General features: G+C 37.6%; 2 protein-coding genes across 2 annotated transcripts in view; both read right to left on the minus strand.

Moving 5' to 3' along the window:
- Positions 1 to 4,793, minus strand: part of LOC136813407 (uncharacterized) — a 47,142-nt gene extending 42,349 nt beyond the window's left edge. The window contains exons 1-2 of the mRNA XM_067069926.1: positions 4,546 to 4,793; positions 4,352 to 4,391 (exon numbers count right to left, since the gene is read on the minus strand). Coding sequence (XP_066926027.1) covers positions 4,352 to 4,391; positions 4,546 to 4,660 — 155 coding nt within the window. The 5' untranslated portion in view covers positions 4,661 to 4,793. The remainder of the gene's footprint in view (positions 1 to 4,351; positions 4,392 to 4,545) is intronic.
- Positions 1 to 18,071, minus strand: part of LOC136813408 (coiled-coil domain-containing protein 60-like) — a 108,665-nt gene that overhangs the window by 68,022 nt on the left and 22,572 nt on the right. The window lies entirely within an intron of this gene.

Genomic DNA, 18,071 nt, shown 5'->3' on the forward strand with positions numbered 1-18,071 from the left:
TTTCTCCCTCAATTAGTGACAGTGTACGGTAGGGTGATACTATACGTTACAACATGTGATAATTCTTTAGAGACTTGTGATAACAGATGCGGATCTAGATCTTGACAGCTTTTCTGCTCATAATGTTGTGACAGGGTGAGGTAACTATACGTTACAACATGTGATTACTCTTCAGAGACTTGTGCTAACAAATTCGGATCTAGATCTTGACAGCTTTTCTCCCTAAAATGTTGTGACAGGGTGAGGTAGGGTGAAACTATACGTTACAACATGTGATAATTCTATAGGTACTTGTGATAACAGATGCGGATCTAGATCTTGGCTGCTTTTATGCTTATAAATGTTGTGACAGGGTGAGGTAGGGTGAAACTATACGTTACAACAAGTGATAATTCTTCAGAGAATTGTGATAACAGATGTGGATCTAGATCTTGACAGCTTTTCTGCCTATAATGTTGTGACAGGTGATGTAGGGTGAAACTATACGTTACATTATCTGATAATTCTTTAGAGACTTGTGATAACAGATGCGGATCTAGATCTTGACAGCTTTCCTCCCTAAAATGTTGTGACAGGGTGAGGTAGGGTGAAACTTTGCGTTACAACATGTGATAATTCTTTAGAGACTTGTGATAACAGATGCGGATCTGGATTTTGACAGCTTTTCTCCCTAAAATGTTGTGACAGGGTCAGGTAGGGTGAAACTATGCGTTACAACATGTGATAATTCTTCAGAGACTTGTGATAACAGATGCGGATCTAGATCTTGACAGCTTTTCTGCTCATAATGTTGTGACAGGGTGAGGTAACTATACGTTACAATATGTGATAATTCTTTAGAGACTTGTGATAGTAGTTGCGGATCTAGATCTTGACAGCTTTTCTCCCTAAAATGTTGTGACAGGGTGAGGTAGGGTGAAACTATGCGTTACAACATGGGATAATTCTCCAGAGATTTGTGATAACAGATGCAGATCTAGATTTTGACAGCTTTTTTCCCTAAAATTTTGTGACAAGGCGAGGTAGGGTGAAACCATACGTTACTAAATGTGATAATTCTTCAGAGACTTGTGATAACAGATGCGGATCTAGATCTTGACAGCTTTTCTCCTTAAAATGTTATGACAGGGTGAGGTAGGGTGAAACTATACGTTACAACATGTGATTATTCTTTCGAGACTTGTGACAACAGATGCGGATCTAGATCTTGACACTTTTTCTGCTTAAAATGATGTGACAGGGTGTGGTAGGGTGAAACTATATGTTACAACATGTGATAATTCTTTAGAGACATGCGACAAAATATATGGTACAAGATTGTTATTTTTTTCCTACTGTCATTCTTAAAAGATACTTGAAAACTAACCATATGAGGACAATAGTTGATGGAATGTCAAAAATTGAAATTTCTTGATTTGGCACCCCGTTAAAAACAATTACGTAATTTTTTCTTCTGTGACGATGCACGTTCCTTATTGATGCCAGCTAGTTTGCTCGTCAGATCGTTTGTTTTCAAACCCCTCTTTACAACTTCAGCGTGTTTTGCAGACGACAATTATGATCTGATTGAAGGTTACATACACACGTCACAATAACGCGTGTTGTTTGTGACAAATCTCTTAAATTATCAATTTTAGTTCACTACGCGAAGAGAACAAAAAACAATCAAATGATTTAGGCGTATAAACTTTCGCGAGCAGAAACTTTCGCGAGGACGAAAAATCGCGAAATTCACGAAATTTACTTTCGGAAATTCAATGGAAATTTTTTTTCGCAAGCATAAACTTTCGCGAATCAAGACTTAAATTGAGAAGTTTCACATGAAAAAATGGCTTAAAGCGATTAAAGGGACAAATACTAATTGGATTGATTTGAAACATTTGTCCTTTGACTTATTAGTCTTTTAGCAAGCTAAATAGTGCCATAAAAGTTATATTTAGTTCAAAGTTTGAAGTTTTACAGATTTTCTATTATGTCAAGAACTTTTCGCGAACATGAACTTTCGCGAATGGCCCTTCCTAGAATTGTTATTAACATTTACTTTCGCGAATAGGGCCAAAATTCGCAAAAATCGTGAAAGTTTCTGCTAGCGAAAGTTTGTACGCCTAAAGTATGTGCGATAGATGTACTTTATCGTGGAGAGATCGTGGAATTGTTATCCAAACATATAAGAAACTTAAAGATGATGCGATAATGTGATTCACAAAAGGATTATTCTATAATTTCATAATTTATGATGCCCCTTGGTAGATCAAAAAAGGTAAGAAGAATTATGCAGACATTGGTTGATTTGACTACGGCTTTTTGAAAATATCTTTCTTTTGTCTTTCAAATCTACAGTAGACAAAGGCTTGTTTGCGCTGTTTTCGATCTACGTAAGAAAAAATAACCGATATTCGACTATGTTTTGGAAAAAAAATTCGATTATATTTTGGAATACCTTCCGGTGGTTGAATAATCGAATCAAAAGGATTAATTAATCCATAGAATTATTATCAGATAGAATGAATTCATGCTTTTTTCCTCAAAATGAAGCGTGTCTGTAAGGGGTCCCTTAGTTGCAATGGGAATTCAATTGCACGTGTGCAATGATAATGTCATTTCTTTGTTCTTATCGTATTTTAATCGCATATTTTCTCATGCTTGATTGGCACATAATTTGATTATTTTCAACTGGAAATTTCGGGCACTTCGGTCCCCTCAATGCAAATAAGAATTGCATATTTGAAATCAGCTCATTTTATAGATTCACAAGTGTTGAAAACTATTTGAAAAGGGAATTCTAAGAAAAGAAATTTTAGTGTCAAGTTTTCACCTAAATTAGTTATTCTTTCCGTATAGACTAAAATTGATTTTTTAATTTTAGGAGTTAAAAATGATGGAATCACTAATATTCAGCTCCTAAAATTCCAGATTGTAAGGTAAAATAGATTTGTAAATATCAATCGTTTTCCAAAACTAAAAATTTCGTAACTGAGAAAAAATACCGTACAAACATACCCTTATAAAGAGATTTCTATCCACGCATCAGATTTTGAGAAACTGTTTTTACGACCAATAATCACTTTTAACAAAGGGACTGAGCTGAGTTAAGGCAAGTTCCAAACATATTTTGCGTGACGCCCACCGCTTCCCATTGTTCCTTAACTTTCGTATATAGCTCAAAAGAAGTGTATTAAGGAGAGGATTTCGGAAAGTGCTGGGCCGAAAATTTAAATTAAGCCAGTCTCAAGATATCGGCCAAAAACAGATTTTTACGTATATTTAAAAACAGTGATAACTTCGATTACATTGCTGCAAATAACACCAAATTTTGACTGCAGACGTAGATTAACGATTCTAAAATATTTGTAGAGAAATTTTTAGATGACGTCATTTACTGTCGGTAAAAATCAAAATACGTCAAATAATGATGACGTCATCAAAAATTTTCAAATTTTTTTCATGCAATATTTCAGAATTAACAATCAACGTCTCCAGTCAAAATTTTGTGTAAATTGTAGTAATGTAATCGAAGTTAACGCTGTTTTTAAATATGACGTCATTTAACTTGTCTTTTTGACGTGTTTTTCCGACGTATTTCCTAACGTAAAAATCAGTTTTTGGCCGATATCTTGAGATTGGCTTAATTTAAATTTTCGGCCCAGCACTTTCCGAAATTCTCTCCTTATTACGCTTCTTTTGAGCTGTATACGAAAGTTAAGGAACAATGGGAAGCGGTGCGCGTCATGCAAAATATGTTTGGAACTTGCCTTAACTCCACCTGAGGAATCTGAATAGATGACGAAGTAGCCAAAGTGAGATATTATTCTATCTGATAACAGTTCACTGATTAATCCAATAATAGGATTAAATAGTCAAACCGAGGTGACTAAATAATCGAACTGAGATGACTAAATAATCGAATTTCGATTTTTCGCCTAAATTCGATTATTTAAGCAAATCTATTTTTGAGAAGATCCCTAATTGATATCATATTATTGATATGCTGAGAAAACATAAGAGAAACATCGAATCTAAAATCATATGATTCACCCCCTTCTCACAGACCCACTGGGACCCCTTCCCACTGGAAAAATTGGCCAAAATATCATCCCCGGTGGAAAATTATACCCTTTATTTTGTCTCCACTAAAAATGATCAAATAAACCAATCCTCGCTGCAAAATATTATGCTATTTTTCTCATCCCCACTGAATTTTCTGACTTAAAAACAAAAGAATTGAAATCCCCAGCCATAAAATATATGAGAAATTCAATCCTCATCCATTTTCACTCCATTATTTTATCCCCACTGGCTGAAAAAATCCTAACAGGTCTGTGAGAAAGGGGTGTTATGATCATGTACATACTTGTCTTGTTCAAGATTGGCATCATCATATCCTTTGATTTCTGAAATTTAAGAAAAAGTTATTTAAATAAAATGTTATTTCTTCATACATATTCCTAATGAAAATCATTCTTTTATAAAAAGATGTAGCAGAGTGGCTGCATCAAAGGATTGCATGCAAGTGTACATGATATGATATTTATCATAAAAGATTACCTCTAATTGTAACACTTTGTTGACTATTCAAACAGATAATTTTATTATCTTGAGTTTCAGCTAAACCACGAAATTCATGATGGCTTCCGAATGGAAGCTTAAGGACTTCGATCATTCTATTTTTTATATGGGAACTTTCTGAAACTTTCACCCAGTCTTGAACGTTGGGTTGCTTGATTTGGAGATCGATGATATTGTAATTTTCGTTGAAAAGCAAAGTACATCCTCCAGATATGTTGGCAGAAGTTTGAAAACTTAAAAATGAACAAAATATTATAAAGAGTATATTTGTTAGAGCAAAGTATCTGCGTATAAGGATAGGGTTATTTCAAAAATATCCTTTAATGCTTCATAAGGGAGGCTAGATTTTCAAAGAGAAATTATAACAATAAAATTCAAATTTAGCTCCAAGAAAGCATTTATAAAGAAACTAATCTGTTCGACCACATAATAAGCTTTCCCAGTGATTATATTGGAAACTCATTGATTGATATCATATTATTGATACACGCTTTTTTATATAAGAATACACTTTATAAGAATGTCCATGATGAAAATGGCCAAAAAATTAAGAATATGCTAAATAAATATCACCATCATGGAAATTTACTACTTAAGCTAAGAATGCCATTTTTAGAGCATTTTAAATAATAAATTATCAATTACCACCAAGTAATAAGAATGCTGTAAGAATATTTTAGGATGATTTTCCCAAAAAAGTTAACAATATCCATGATGAAATGGATTTACACCATTCTTATAAAAAACAAGTGATACTTTTATGGACCTACCTGGTTATGCATTTAACACATTTATAATTGATATCTACGTGACGTGACCATTAAACAATCATTCAGAACACAAATAGTGATGATTTATTAAAATTAGTCGTTTGTTTCTTACAAAAAAACGTTTAGAAACCAAAATTTCATGCTCTTAAAATATTCTTTCATATTCAAGACTTCGTGAGCAAAAAAAACATCTATTTCATAAAAAAATTCAGTAATTTGGCTAAGAACATTGATGTATTCTTATTAATAGTGAAGATAAACATGCGTTTTTTGAGCCAACAAAATTTTTTTGCAAAGATCTGCTTGAGCCATCTTTTACCTATGATGGTATCCTACTTTCATGCAAAAAATCAGAAAGAATGAATGATCCAATTTTTCACAAAGTCCGAAAAACCCGTTTTTTAGCCGTCTTTTGGCCCAAATTTGCTCAAAATTTTCTTTTCGAAAATCGGGCTCCGTCACATTTTGGCCAACACCATTTTGCACCTTTATACCAAAAATCCTGAGAAAAGTTGGTAACAGACGAATGAACGGACGAACAAACACAGGTTTATTTACAGGACCTCCGACGGGGTAGGTCCAAAAAGAAAGAGAGAACAGAAGGTGACTGCACGTGGCTTTCACTTTCTTTTAATCTATGACTGAATTTAAAATGAAAAGAGAAAGGGATCATGGTATAATCAGGAAAACTTCTTTAAATATAATTTGTATAATCTTACATAAATGATGTTTTTGAAAATAATTGAGTCAGCGAATGAAAGTTTGTAAATTGCCTAAATATTTTATCATGATTAGCCTAATTACGCATGAATTAACATATTTTATGCACGGATCGCGAATCGTGCATCGTCAACCGTTAGATCGTGCATCTTAAATTACACTAACACAAAAATTTATTTCCTTCACCTCTGAACTAAAATTAACACAAAACATTAGTTTTTAACCATAAACTTAGAAATCTAAAATTTTTAAAGCTAGACTTAAAAAATTTTAGATGATTTTTTTCTTTCGGTATATCAGATGACACTTTTTCGAAACCCACGGTATACTAGGAACACAACGTAATTGCGAGTTATTTCGTCATCAGTATATTCGTATATTTGAACGCGATGACGAGATATCTCGTCATCGGTCTCTAAAAGGGTTAACGTATCTCTTGTAAATTTACCTTTCTTTCTTCAAATTGGCATCGGTGTAATTGATCACTGTTCCATTATGTTGAACACAATCTAAACGTAAAAAGGTTTAAAGGTTTTATTTTTATATAAGTGTTCCCGTTTCATATGAGACACATATTTCAGGTCGGGACAGTGTCTGCCTATTGTTATATTACGCTGATATAAGCAAAAAAATGTTTTTCTTTTCCTCTTTCTGGCCAATCTTGCTCCACATCCGTGTCAATCCAACGCGAAAAAGCTTGTGAATTAAAATTGATGAGTAAGCAAATGGTATCACTCTTATTTAAAAACAAAAACTTTAATTATTTGAATCTTATCTCTGCATTATTCTAAACTATTTTTCTCGTTCAGAGTTTTCTATATTATGACGAAAAATCTGAACTCGAAAAATATATCCCATATTGTACTCCCGAGGTACCGTGTGGTAACTAAGATAACTATTACAAGAAATCACGTAAGGAGGAGTGGGGGACCAGATAGTGATAAAAAAGCACTTTTCAAGTATGGAGTGACTAGAACTAAAAATACTATAAGGATTGTTTGTTTTCTACACTTTACATTCGTAAGTTTTGATCAAAGTTATTAACCCTTTATGTAGCAATGACGAGTATACTAGACATGGGCTATATAGGAGGGCGAAGCGAGATTTTAAGCCAAAAAGTCAAAAAAAATGCAAAAATTGACAAACATCCACTTTTATAAGAATTTGACCGTTTTTTAACCATTTTTGGTCAACGAGTGACCCAAGAGCCTCCAAAATTGGCCCTGCTTTACTTGATTCTGTACTCTAGCGAATTAATTTGAAGTTTTACTACTGGGCACCTTTCTATCATTCAGGCAGGTCCGCGCATCTTCTAACTCCTTCTACCTTAAAGGAAGAAATTTTGGCGGAAAGAAAATTTGGCGGATTTGGCGGATTTGACTGAAATCCGCCAAATTAAGTTCCCGCCAAAATTTCTTTTTTCCACCATCCGCCAAATTAAATTCCCGCCAAATAAAACATTTTGAAAATATGATCTCTTTTAAGGTGTTTTGCTATTTTTTCGCTGTTTTGACGCCATCTTAAGGTTAAAGACCTCTTATCACTAAACCTTGACGCGGTAGGGTTGCTTGCGTGCTTTAATGATCCGGAGAGCTATGTCGGCGGGAGTTTACTCCTGGCAGGTTTTACCTAGCCGAACAGGTCGAAGGGGAGAGGCCTGACGAATATAGTGATACTCCATTCGGGAGGCAGGAATGGTTTCTGCTTCAGGGGGTGGTCATCTACAAATCGATGTTCGAGTTCCTGTTGCTCGTTTGCCTGGCAGATGAACCATACTATGGTCAATGGTAGGGGAACTTCACTCTTCTCAAGAAAGACACTGCGCCTGTGAGAGCTCTAGCGAAGCATCACAGCTATACCAGCTATTAGAAAACATGATGAAGTTCGGAAACAGCACCACGGTTAAAGCCCGTGACTCTCTGCCCTTGAATAGGTCGAGTGTCAGCTCAACGGCTACTGATGACGAGTCTGGCCTAAATCTGAATGGACGGCCAAACTCCGACCTCTCGTCCAAAAAAGGGATCTTTCGATTAAAAAGATCTTATAACATTGGGACTTTAAATTTTCGCTCGCTTAATTCGAATTTTGCTCGTAATGAACTTGATCTTCACATTAACAAATTCAACCTACAGCTGATTGTATCTGTATTGTATTGTATCCAAGAGCACCGCATCCTTCACAAAGAGAACGACCCTGAACTAATTAGTCATGATATTGGTAAAAGCATTTTATTCACAGCATCAGCGTACAAAAACGACATCAACGCCACAATCGGTGGGATTGGCCTCACAGTCCAGAAATCTTTACTACCACTACTCTCTTCCATAAAAAAGGTGAACGACCGCATCCTGATTGCTACCTTCAGTGGTAACCCAAAAACGGTTATTATCAGCTGCTATTCACCTCACAATCATGCTTCGATTGAAGAAGTTTTTTTTATTTTTTTTTATATGATTTGAGAAGCTACATTACACTTACGAACATATACTACTTACAAAAACAAACACAGAAAAAATAAATAGCTCCCCCCCCGCAAGGCACTAAGTGATATCGCCAAGGGTACTAAGCTATTGAATAAAATAAAAAACTTAAAGGGAAAACCATCACTAAAAGGATAAACACAAATATTAAAAAATATTATAGAGCTGTGTAAGAAGATCATTAAGCTAAAATAAGGCACCACTAAACCTTTCAGAGTCGAGAATGAATTCAATGACAAGATTAATTATTATGTTATTTATGTTGAAAGGTAATTCTGGATCACCGTACAACAAAAGGTTGAAGAGCTTAGGAGGGCTTAGTGGATAAATATTTATGTCTTGGTTCAGAAGTTTGTTGAACAAAAGATGTCTTGCCTGAGAGTAAATAGAGCAGTGCAAAAGAAAGTGTTTAGAGTTTTCGATGGAATTTGTTCTACACGGACAAAAAGGATCTAAGGTGTCACGAAAACCGTGTCTAAATTTATATTCATTGAGGTGACTAAATCCTACTCAAAGACGATTGAGAAGGATCAACACCCTGGTTGTCACGAGCTCGAAAAACAGGAGAAGGTTTGGGCCTTAGAAACTCAAGGATTGTTTTTTTGAAGGTAGATACTGAAGGCATATCTCCTATACGACCAGCCAGAATATTCCACTGTGTTATGCAGTATGGATAAAAAGAATTCCGGAAACGGTCAGTTCGAATATTAAATTGATAAATAGGATTTCTTGTTCTTAGATTTCCCGGTGCCGCAAGTCTTGCTGGTAAATAGTTACGTAAATAAGAGGGGGCTAAATTGTTTAAGATTTTGTAGAAGAAGATCATTCTCCTACTAAATCGACGAAGGCATTTGATTCCATCGATAGGAAAAATATGCTAAAAATCTTGGCTTCGTATGGAATTCCACCTGAGATAGTATCTGCAATCAAAGTTATGTATGAAAACACGTCAGCCCTCGTCATAACACCAGAAGGTAACACTGATATCTTCGAGATAGATGCAGGAGTCCTGCAAGGTGACCCCCTGGCTCCCTTTCTCTTTATTGTTTGTCTTGACTACGCACTCCGAACAACTATTGGTCCAACCGATGGCTTAACATTGAAGAGAAGGAGAAGCCGCAGAACCCCTCCTGAACTTCTACCAGAACTCGCTTTTGCCGACGATATTGTCCTCATGGAGGATACCATTAACAAAGCTGAGGCATTACTCCACAAAGTCGAGATCGCCACCCAGACTATCGGTGTTTTTCTGAATGCCGGGAAGACAAAGGTTATGCACATCAACCCATCATCAAACAACACCATTCATTCATTCATTGAACGGAGACGTCATAGAAAAGGTTGATGATTTCGTCTACCTTGGTGGTTACACAAACACCACACGCGAAATCAACACGCGTATTGCCAAAGCTTGGGGAGCCCTTAACTCACTTACAAGGGTTTGGTGCTCGCGTATCAAGTCTTCGACAAAGATACGTCTGTTCAAATCTACGGTTGAGTCAATATTGCTATACGGATGTGAATCTTGGGCCATGACTGTTCCTTTCAAAGAACGCTTTACTCAAGTCGCTAAACTCAGACGCTCCACTATCAGAAAAATGACCCAAACCATCGGACTCCACCGTGATATTGACTTCTATTTTAAAAACTGATTATGTTTTATTACTATTATTATTTATGCTTATTAATAGTGATTCTTATAGATAAAGATGCGTTTTTTGAGCTGAATAAATTCTTTTACGAAAATCTACTCGAGCCAACTTTTACCTATGATGATACTTGAAATTTACCCAAAAAATTTTTTTCTGAAAATCGGGCTCCGTAACATTTGAGGGTTTATAGTTATGCATCTTTGAGTAAAGAATCAGAAAAATCGAATGAGCGGATCTCAAGAAAAGCTGATAACTAACGATCTAACGAACAAACGAACACGGATAAATTTATAGGACCTCCACCTCCAGGTAGGTCCAAAAAGGAGACTTCACACTTAATGGATTAGCTGGAATTGCTTTATGAAAATAAAAAGTATTAATCTTCGTGCTTTACTAACCTTTGTTCAGATTAGTTCTCATCTCGTCCCAGTTATCAGTCAGCGTATCCAGGCTGTTCTTGAAATCGTTCAAACTTGTTTTGAACTTCTTCTCAATATTTTCATCAATACCTTCAGCTCCAAGAACAACGTTTTGGAAATGCTTCACTTTATTTGCCACGGCAGGTAGAAGAAAATCAGTGTCTTTAAAAACACCAATGTACAATTCCATTTCAAAACATTTAAATTGGTGATTTGTTATAAAAGTATTCATACTGTTTGGAGCTCTGTATTTCCTCAGAAAATCAAGAGGTTCCAATGATGCAGTTACAACTTCACCCATTAAAGCTTTCCATGCCAAGTTAGGGAAATCTCGGAGATGTTGTACTCCTTTTTGCAGATCATCTAAAAATTTATGATCATTCAAATGAGCGAAACAGTTCCTGAATCCTTGGACTAAACCAATGAACCGTTTGAAAGTGATAAATTTACAATTCTGTGCATTATTACAATTAACATCTTGGCATGGCTCCAGTTTACAAGCCCTGTTGTTACATCGGATGTTTCCACAGGTACATTTCTTATGCTGTTCAGAGCATTGATTACAACATTCTGATCTTTGACGAATCTCTGATATCATAAAATCCAAATTGAGTAGTTTTGCCAGAATTGTTATATCCAAAGTTTCAATTGGAATCCTTGCTTTTAATTGTCGATTCTTTCTAGGACCATCGTAAAAATACACAGCGTAATAATCATTTCCGTGTATCTCCTTCTGACTTTTAAAGTCCTCTTTAAGATTCTTCAGAATTTCTGCTAAAGCAACTCCAAAATCATTGGTGAGTGGATTTTTATGTTGATGGTTCTGGATACACAATTGTAATATCAACAAAAGTATTTGGTGAAGTATATCCAGAATATATCGAGCTCTGAGATCCAGTGCATGCAACATATTTCCATATTTTTTATATTAATTTCTTGCTTTAATTTTTATTTGCTTAAACGAAAACAAATTCAAATGAAATCGTTAGTACAGGAGGAGCGTTTAGTAAAATAATAAAAGGTAATGCACCCATCCCGGAGGAGCATTGATCTAGACGACCAACAGAGTCTAAAGTCAGATATGAATATTTGGTAAACTTGGGACTCTGTCAAATATCTTCAGAGCCTGAAATATGGACCCTGACCAGCGACACGTCCCCGTAATCAATTTTGCCTTAGTCTCGGGTAACTTAATGCATGTCCTAGAATTGCATTATTTTTTCCGCCCCAGTTCCAGTCCCTAAACCATAACAAACTATACATTTTTGGAAGCGTATTTGGATGTAGATCGTATTCGGTGTAAGTTAAATTCTTTCTCAGTATAATTAGAGATATCTTAAGAACACCTGGTGATTGATGACGTCATAAATACAAAAAGTTGAATATCTCGAGAAATATACATCAAAACTTTATGAAATTTGGACCAGTGATAAAATACATTGAGATGATTCAAAAAGTTTAAAAAGTTCTGCTGAGAAAAAATTTAAGTTACACCGAATATGGTATTTTACATCCAAATACGCTTCCAAAAATGTATAATTTGTTATGGTTTAGGGACTGGAACTGGGGCAGAAAAATTAATGCATTTTTGGGACATGCATTAAGTTACCCGAGGTGCAACCCCGGGGCGCTGATCTCTCAAAGGTTTTATAGTTATACATAAGCGTTCCCCTATTATCATATTGTGCTAAACTTCGTGCTGAAGAAACAAAATTGCTTTTCTTCTGACCAGTATTGCTCCAAATCCGTGTAGAATCTACCAAGCAGCTGTTCTTTTATGTACATCTCGACGGAAATTTTAAAAGCAGTTTAAAACTTAATTAAAAGTAATAGTTATCGCACGGTACCAAGTACAATTTGGGATATATTTTTCGAGTTCCGATTTTTTGGCAAGAACAGGTGATACCTTTATGAACCTACCTAGTTGATCAACAGAAAACATTAAATTCAAAATCAGAATAAATGATTTAATCGATCACGAGTAAAGCTAGTAACTTAGAAGTAGAGTGAAAAATAAAAGCTCTTGAATTTTTTAATTATTGTAAAAGAAATTACTGATAAAAATTAAAATAAAGATTAAAATTAGAATTATTTTAAGTTAGTACAAAAATTGGGCTGAAACAATTAAAAGTTGATATAAAAGAAAAGGGAAATCTTTGCAATCATTTTCATATACGATGCTATATAATCATCATGAATAACACTGAAATCCAGATCGTAAGATTCATTATTATCCATATAGCGGTCATTAAGTAAGCCATTAAAGGTTCAATCGGCGGGTGGTATTGAAAGGTTTTGTGACTCAAATTGTTATATCCGCGCTGAGGAAACTAAAGCGCCAGGCCTCAGAGGGCTGAAATATCATTAACCACCCGGGTATAGGGAAATAACGTCATTTGCGGCCCGCTCGGAATCGGATTGAAGTCGTTGCATTGAAGCGAAGAGACTAAAATAACGTCAGAAAAAAAACACTTTTTGGTCATTTGCGGCCCGCTCGCAAGGTGCTAAGAATTTGTTGAAGAGATTGTATTGAAGCGAAAAGACTTGGTTGACATTAGAAAAAAAACGTTGTTTGAATGTCCACTATGAATAATAATAGTAATAGCGTTAAGTTTTCGTTCGTTGTTGCATTAATTCTGCCCTTGCAGTTTGATTATTAGCCCTCTAGTGCCATTTGCGCCCTCCGCTCCGCGTCGGGCCCAAATGACACTATCGGGCGAATAATCAAACTACGCGGGCAGAAAATAACAACAACGACCTCAAACTGAACGCTATTGTTATAATAATGAGTTGTGGTCTGTACTGTTATCAAAAATATGCTGAGCTTGCAAAAAACGTTGCAGTGTTAAAACGAATCATCAAAACTAAACAGGAAGTACTACGTTAGTTGATTTTTCACGTTGAATATCTGCTTAATATACTATATAAGATATGGTGTAACAATCAACTAACGTAGTACTTCCTGTTTAGTTTTTAATATTTACGCCCACGACCTACAATCAAAGACTCTTAAAGAAATACAACCTCAGCTAGCCGAAGCTATGGACTGTCTCCTTTCTGATTTATCTGTCCAAGATGAGATTTCAGTAAAATTACACCAACTCCCGACGTCCAAAGCAACATCAAACGTTTTAACGTCGCGATGAACCTCGTTTCAACGCCAAAGGTGTTAGCAACTCCAAATCATGCATTCTCTGCAAATCAGCTGGAAGGAATCATCAGGGTCACGACATTGCCGGATGTCATTTTTTGTCCCAATTTGAAAAATTGAAAATCGCTGACGCACTAACCGTTGACGTTTCTGATTATGTACCCCAGGAAGCAGAACATTTCGAAAGTGATCAATTTCAAGTCACGCCAGAGTCTACAATACAAAAAGTCCAATGTGATTCTTCCCCCCTTACTTCCATGCATTCTACCAACATCATCCAGCTCATATTGTGATCGACACAGGCGCTACTTCATCACTCATCTCGAGATCTTTCGTCAGACGCTCTGGCATCGTTATCCAACCAACCAGACACGCACGTTCCGTAGATAAGAGTTCTTTAAAAATACACGGAGAGGTAAGAATACAACTTAACTTTGGTGACATTCCATTACCAGTTACAGCGTTAGTAGTTGATACAATTGACTGCGACTTACTTGCCGGCGTACCCTTCTGTAAAAAGACCGATATACAGGTTCATCTCAAACGAGAAACGATCACCATTGGATCATCCAATTTTGCGTACGGCACTAAACCAACTAGACAATCAGACATATTCAGAACAGAATTGTTTATCCTTCGCAGTGACGTTAGTCATGTCGTTCTTCCAGGAGAATACTTAGAATTCAGTAGCGAATCACTGAAATCCTATGAAGGCAAAATCTCGATCGAGCCACATCGTTCATCACCACTAAATGGATCATGGCCAGAACCTAACATCTCAAGAGTCATTGATGGCAACATTCGTATCCCCAACAACTCCGGGGAAGCAATCTCGCTTTCCAAGTCGCAACATTTCGCTATGATACTGAGAGTCATTACACCATCTGACTTCCCTTCGCTGTATCAACACCATCATCCAGCACCTACAATACAGTCTGCCGGTACCCGTCCATCTCATACATCACTCTTCTCTGATGCTGTTTTGCTTGATCCGGACAACCAGCTCAACACTGAACAACGCCAGTTGTTCCGTAACTTCCATCGAACATACGATTCTGTCTTCAATCCTGAGTTTGGTGTTTACAACGACCACAGTGGAACCATCCATGCCAAAGTCAACATCGGTAACGTCCAACCTCCACCACAGAAGGGCAAGCTTCCCTTTTATAAACAGTCCAATTTACAAACTTTACAAGAAGAAGCTGATAAGCTTGAACAATTGGGCGTACGTCCTTGCCAAACCAGAAGATGTTAACGTCGATGCAGAGTATGTTTCTCCTAGCTTCCTAGCTGAAAAACCTTCCGGAGGTTATAGACTTGTTACAGCATTTAATAATCTCGGACAGTGTGCGCAAATACTTCTAACGGTTTCCAACACTTGTAATGATGTTTTACGAAAACTCTCTAAATGGAAGTAACTTATTAAAGCTGACTTGACGAAAAGCTTTTTTCAAATTCCTGTTGCAAATTCTCAATGAGATACCTTGGAACTGCCACACCATTCAAGGGACTACGTGTGTATCCTCGATCTGCTATGGGTATGCCCGGCTCGTCTGAACATTTACAAGAACTAATGTGTCGTATTTTTGGAGATTTAATTCAGCAAGGAATTGTTATTATTCTTGCTGACGATGTTCACGTTGTTGGAAACACCATCGAGGAACTTTTAGAGAATTGGAAAAGGGTGCTCCAACGACTCTCCCAAAACAATCTCTGCTTATCCGCTGCCAAGACCGTGATCTGTCCAGTAGAGACAACAATCCTTGGCTGGATATGGAAAAATGGCACATTATCACCCTTGCGTCCACAAGACATCACCACTAGCTTCCGTCAAGCCACCAGCAACATCATGCACATCAATGAGATCGTTCATCGGTGCATTTAAAGCCCTTGCTCGTTGCATACCACGTTACTCTTCGCTCGTCGCACCACTGGAGGATTCCATTAAAGGCATGCAAGGCCAGCAAAAGATACACTGGACGGACGAACTGAGGACTCAATTCCTTCGATGCCAAGAGGCTATCAACTCACCCAAAACGATCACCATACCTCGACCCGACGATAAGCTTACATTGACAACAGACGCTTTTCCAGTCAACCAAGGTTTAGCCGCTACACTCTTCCTTGATCGTGATGGCAAACGTCATATCGGTGGATTCTTCAGTTTTAAACTAAAGTCACACCAAATCGAGTGGTGGCCCTGTGAACATGAAGCCCTTGCCATATCATCCGATGTTCATCACTTTGCTCCATACATACGAGACTCTCACCACTCTACTCAAGTGCTGACCGACAACGAACTGTGAGTTCAAGCCAACCGACGATTACGTCAAGGAAAGTTTTCCACCTCAAGTCGCGTTTCGACCTTTCTTGCCACACTCAGCGAATTCAACGTAGAAGTTTGCCACATCAGCGGTTCATCCAACCATTCGAGCGATTTTGGTTCTCGTAACCCGGACGAATGCCGCGACAAATCGTGCCAAATTTGCAAGTTCCTACAAGAGACAGTCTATTCAGTGGTTCAGCAAGTATCGACCGACGACATCCTTTCAGGATCCGCTGGAATGCCGTTCCTCAACAATTCTTCTTGGCACTCTGCACAACAAGAATGCCCCTCCTTACGTCGTGCATTCGCCCACCTACAACAAGGGACACGTCCACCACGGAAGGCTCGACACATTCAAGACGTTCGAAAGTACCTACGTGTTGCTACAATCTCCGCCAATAATCTCCTTATCGTCAAGAAGAATGATCCTTACGTCCACCAACGACAACTGATCGTTGTACCCTCCGCCATCCTCCCCGGGCTTATCACCGCCCTCCATATTCAACTCAATCACCCAAACCGTAATCAACTCCAAAAGGTCTTCGATCGCCATTTCTATGCTATAAATAGCATTTCTACAATCGAGTCTGTCACATCAAGTTGCCACACTTGTCAATCCTTAATGAAACTACCCAACGAAACCTACGAGCAAACATCAACAACCCTGCCACACCACCCAGGAAAGATGTTCTCTGCCAAAGTTTTACGCCGCACAAAACAAAAAATCTTTCTCGCGATATTTTCTCGAGCTACACTACCGCCGTTTTTATTCCCAACGAAAAATCCGAAAGTCTTCGTTCTGCTCTTCTATCTACCATGAACCATCTCAGAACACCTTCTACGATCATTCGGGTCGATGCCGTCCCTGGCTTTCAGTCTCTCAAGACAGACAAAAGTTTATCATCCACCGGTATTTTAATTAACTTTGGTAGAATTAAGAATAAAAACAGTAACGCAACAATCGACAAGGGTATTCAAGAGCTCGAAAATGAACTAATCCGTAATGAGCGAGAGGGGAAGCCATTAACCCCGCTTGCTCTCGAGCAAGCCCTTCACAACCTCAATACGCGTATTCGATCCCGTAGTTTGTCTGCAAAAGAAATCATCCATCGACGAGATCAATCAACCGGCAACGAAATCGACGTGACGGACAACACACTTCTTCATCAACACGAGCATCTCCGACAAAGAAACCATCAACCCAGTGCCCGATTCAAAGGTCGAGGTGGAAACGCTACTAAAGATGCTACCGTCCAAGTCGGTGACTTGGTATTCATCAAACAAGAAGGCTCCAAGCATAAATCTAGGGAGCAATTGTTGGCCATATGGCTACAGTTCAGAAATTCGATAATTCACGTTTCATGTCTCGAAAGTACGATCTACCTTTGACACTTATATACCCCGCAAATCCCCGCCAACGACTATACTTCCACGACTGGGACAACACTCATATCGACGACTTCACTTCATCTGACGAGGAAACAACTCTTCAACCAGATGACACCCCCAACGGTGCTGACCCTGAGGAAGACACCAACAATCGTGTGAGACGCAATGTTAGGCGTCCACGGTATCTTGATGATTATGTTGTAAATATTGAAGGGTGAAGTGCTGGTAACCTCTCCCCTTATTTCTTGTTTATTTTATTAAAAATTTCCTGCTCAAGGGAAATTTTTCTTAAAACGGTGCGCTTTCTCCTCCTTTTCCAGTGCGCGGTTTTTTACCGCCATTCTACGCCCATGTACAGTATTACGCCACCGCCCTTCTGTCTGCCCGTTTTGGTAGAAACGGCGCTTGTTACCAGTAACACACTTTCTGCTGTCTGGACAGGGAAAAGCTTGCTAAAGTCGGGTACTGGCTATAAAAGATATATTTTCTAATTCCGCGCTCCTTAAACAACAAACGTTTTCAAAACAAAACAAGATGGCGGTCGAAGCGAGGAGATTGATTTCCTTTGATTCATACTTTCTTTGTTCTTGAACATTTT

Source organism: Clytia hemisphaerica, unplaced genomic scaffold (genome assembly GCF_902728285.1).
Source record: "Clytia hemisphaerica strain Z4C2 unplaced genomic scaffold, Clytia hemisphaerica genome assembly, whole genome shotgun sequence".
Lineage (NCBI taxonomy): Eukaryota > Metazoa > Cnidaria > Hydrozoa > Leptothecata > Clytiidae > Clytia > Clytia hemisphaerica.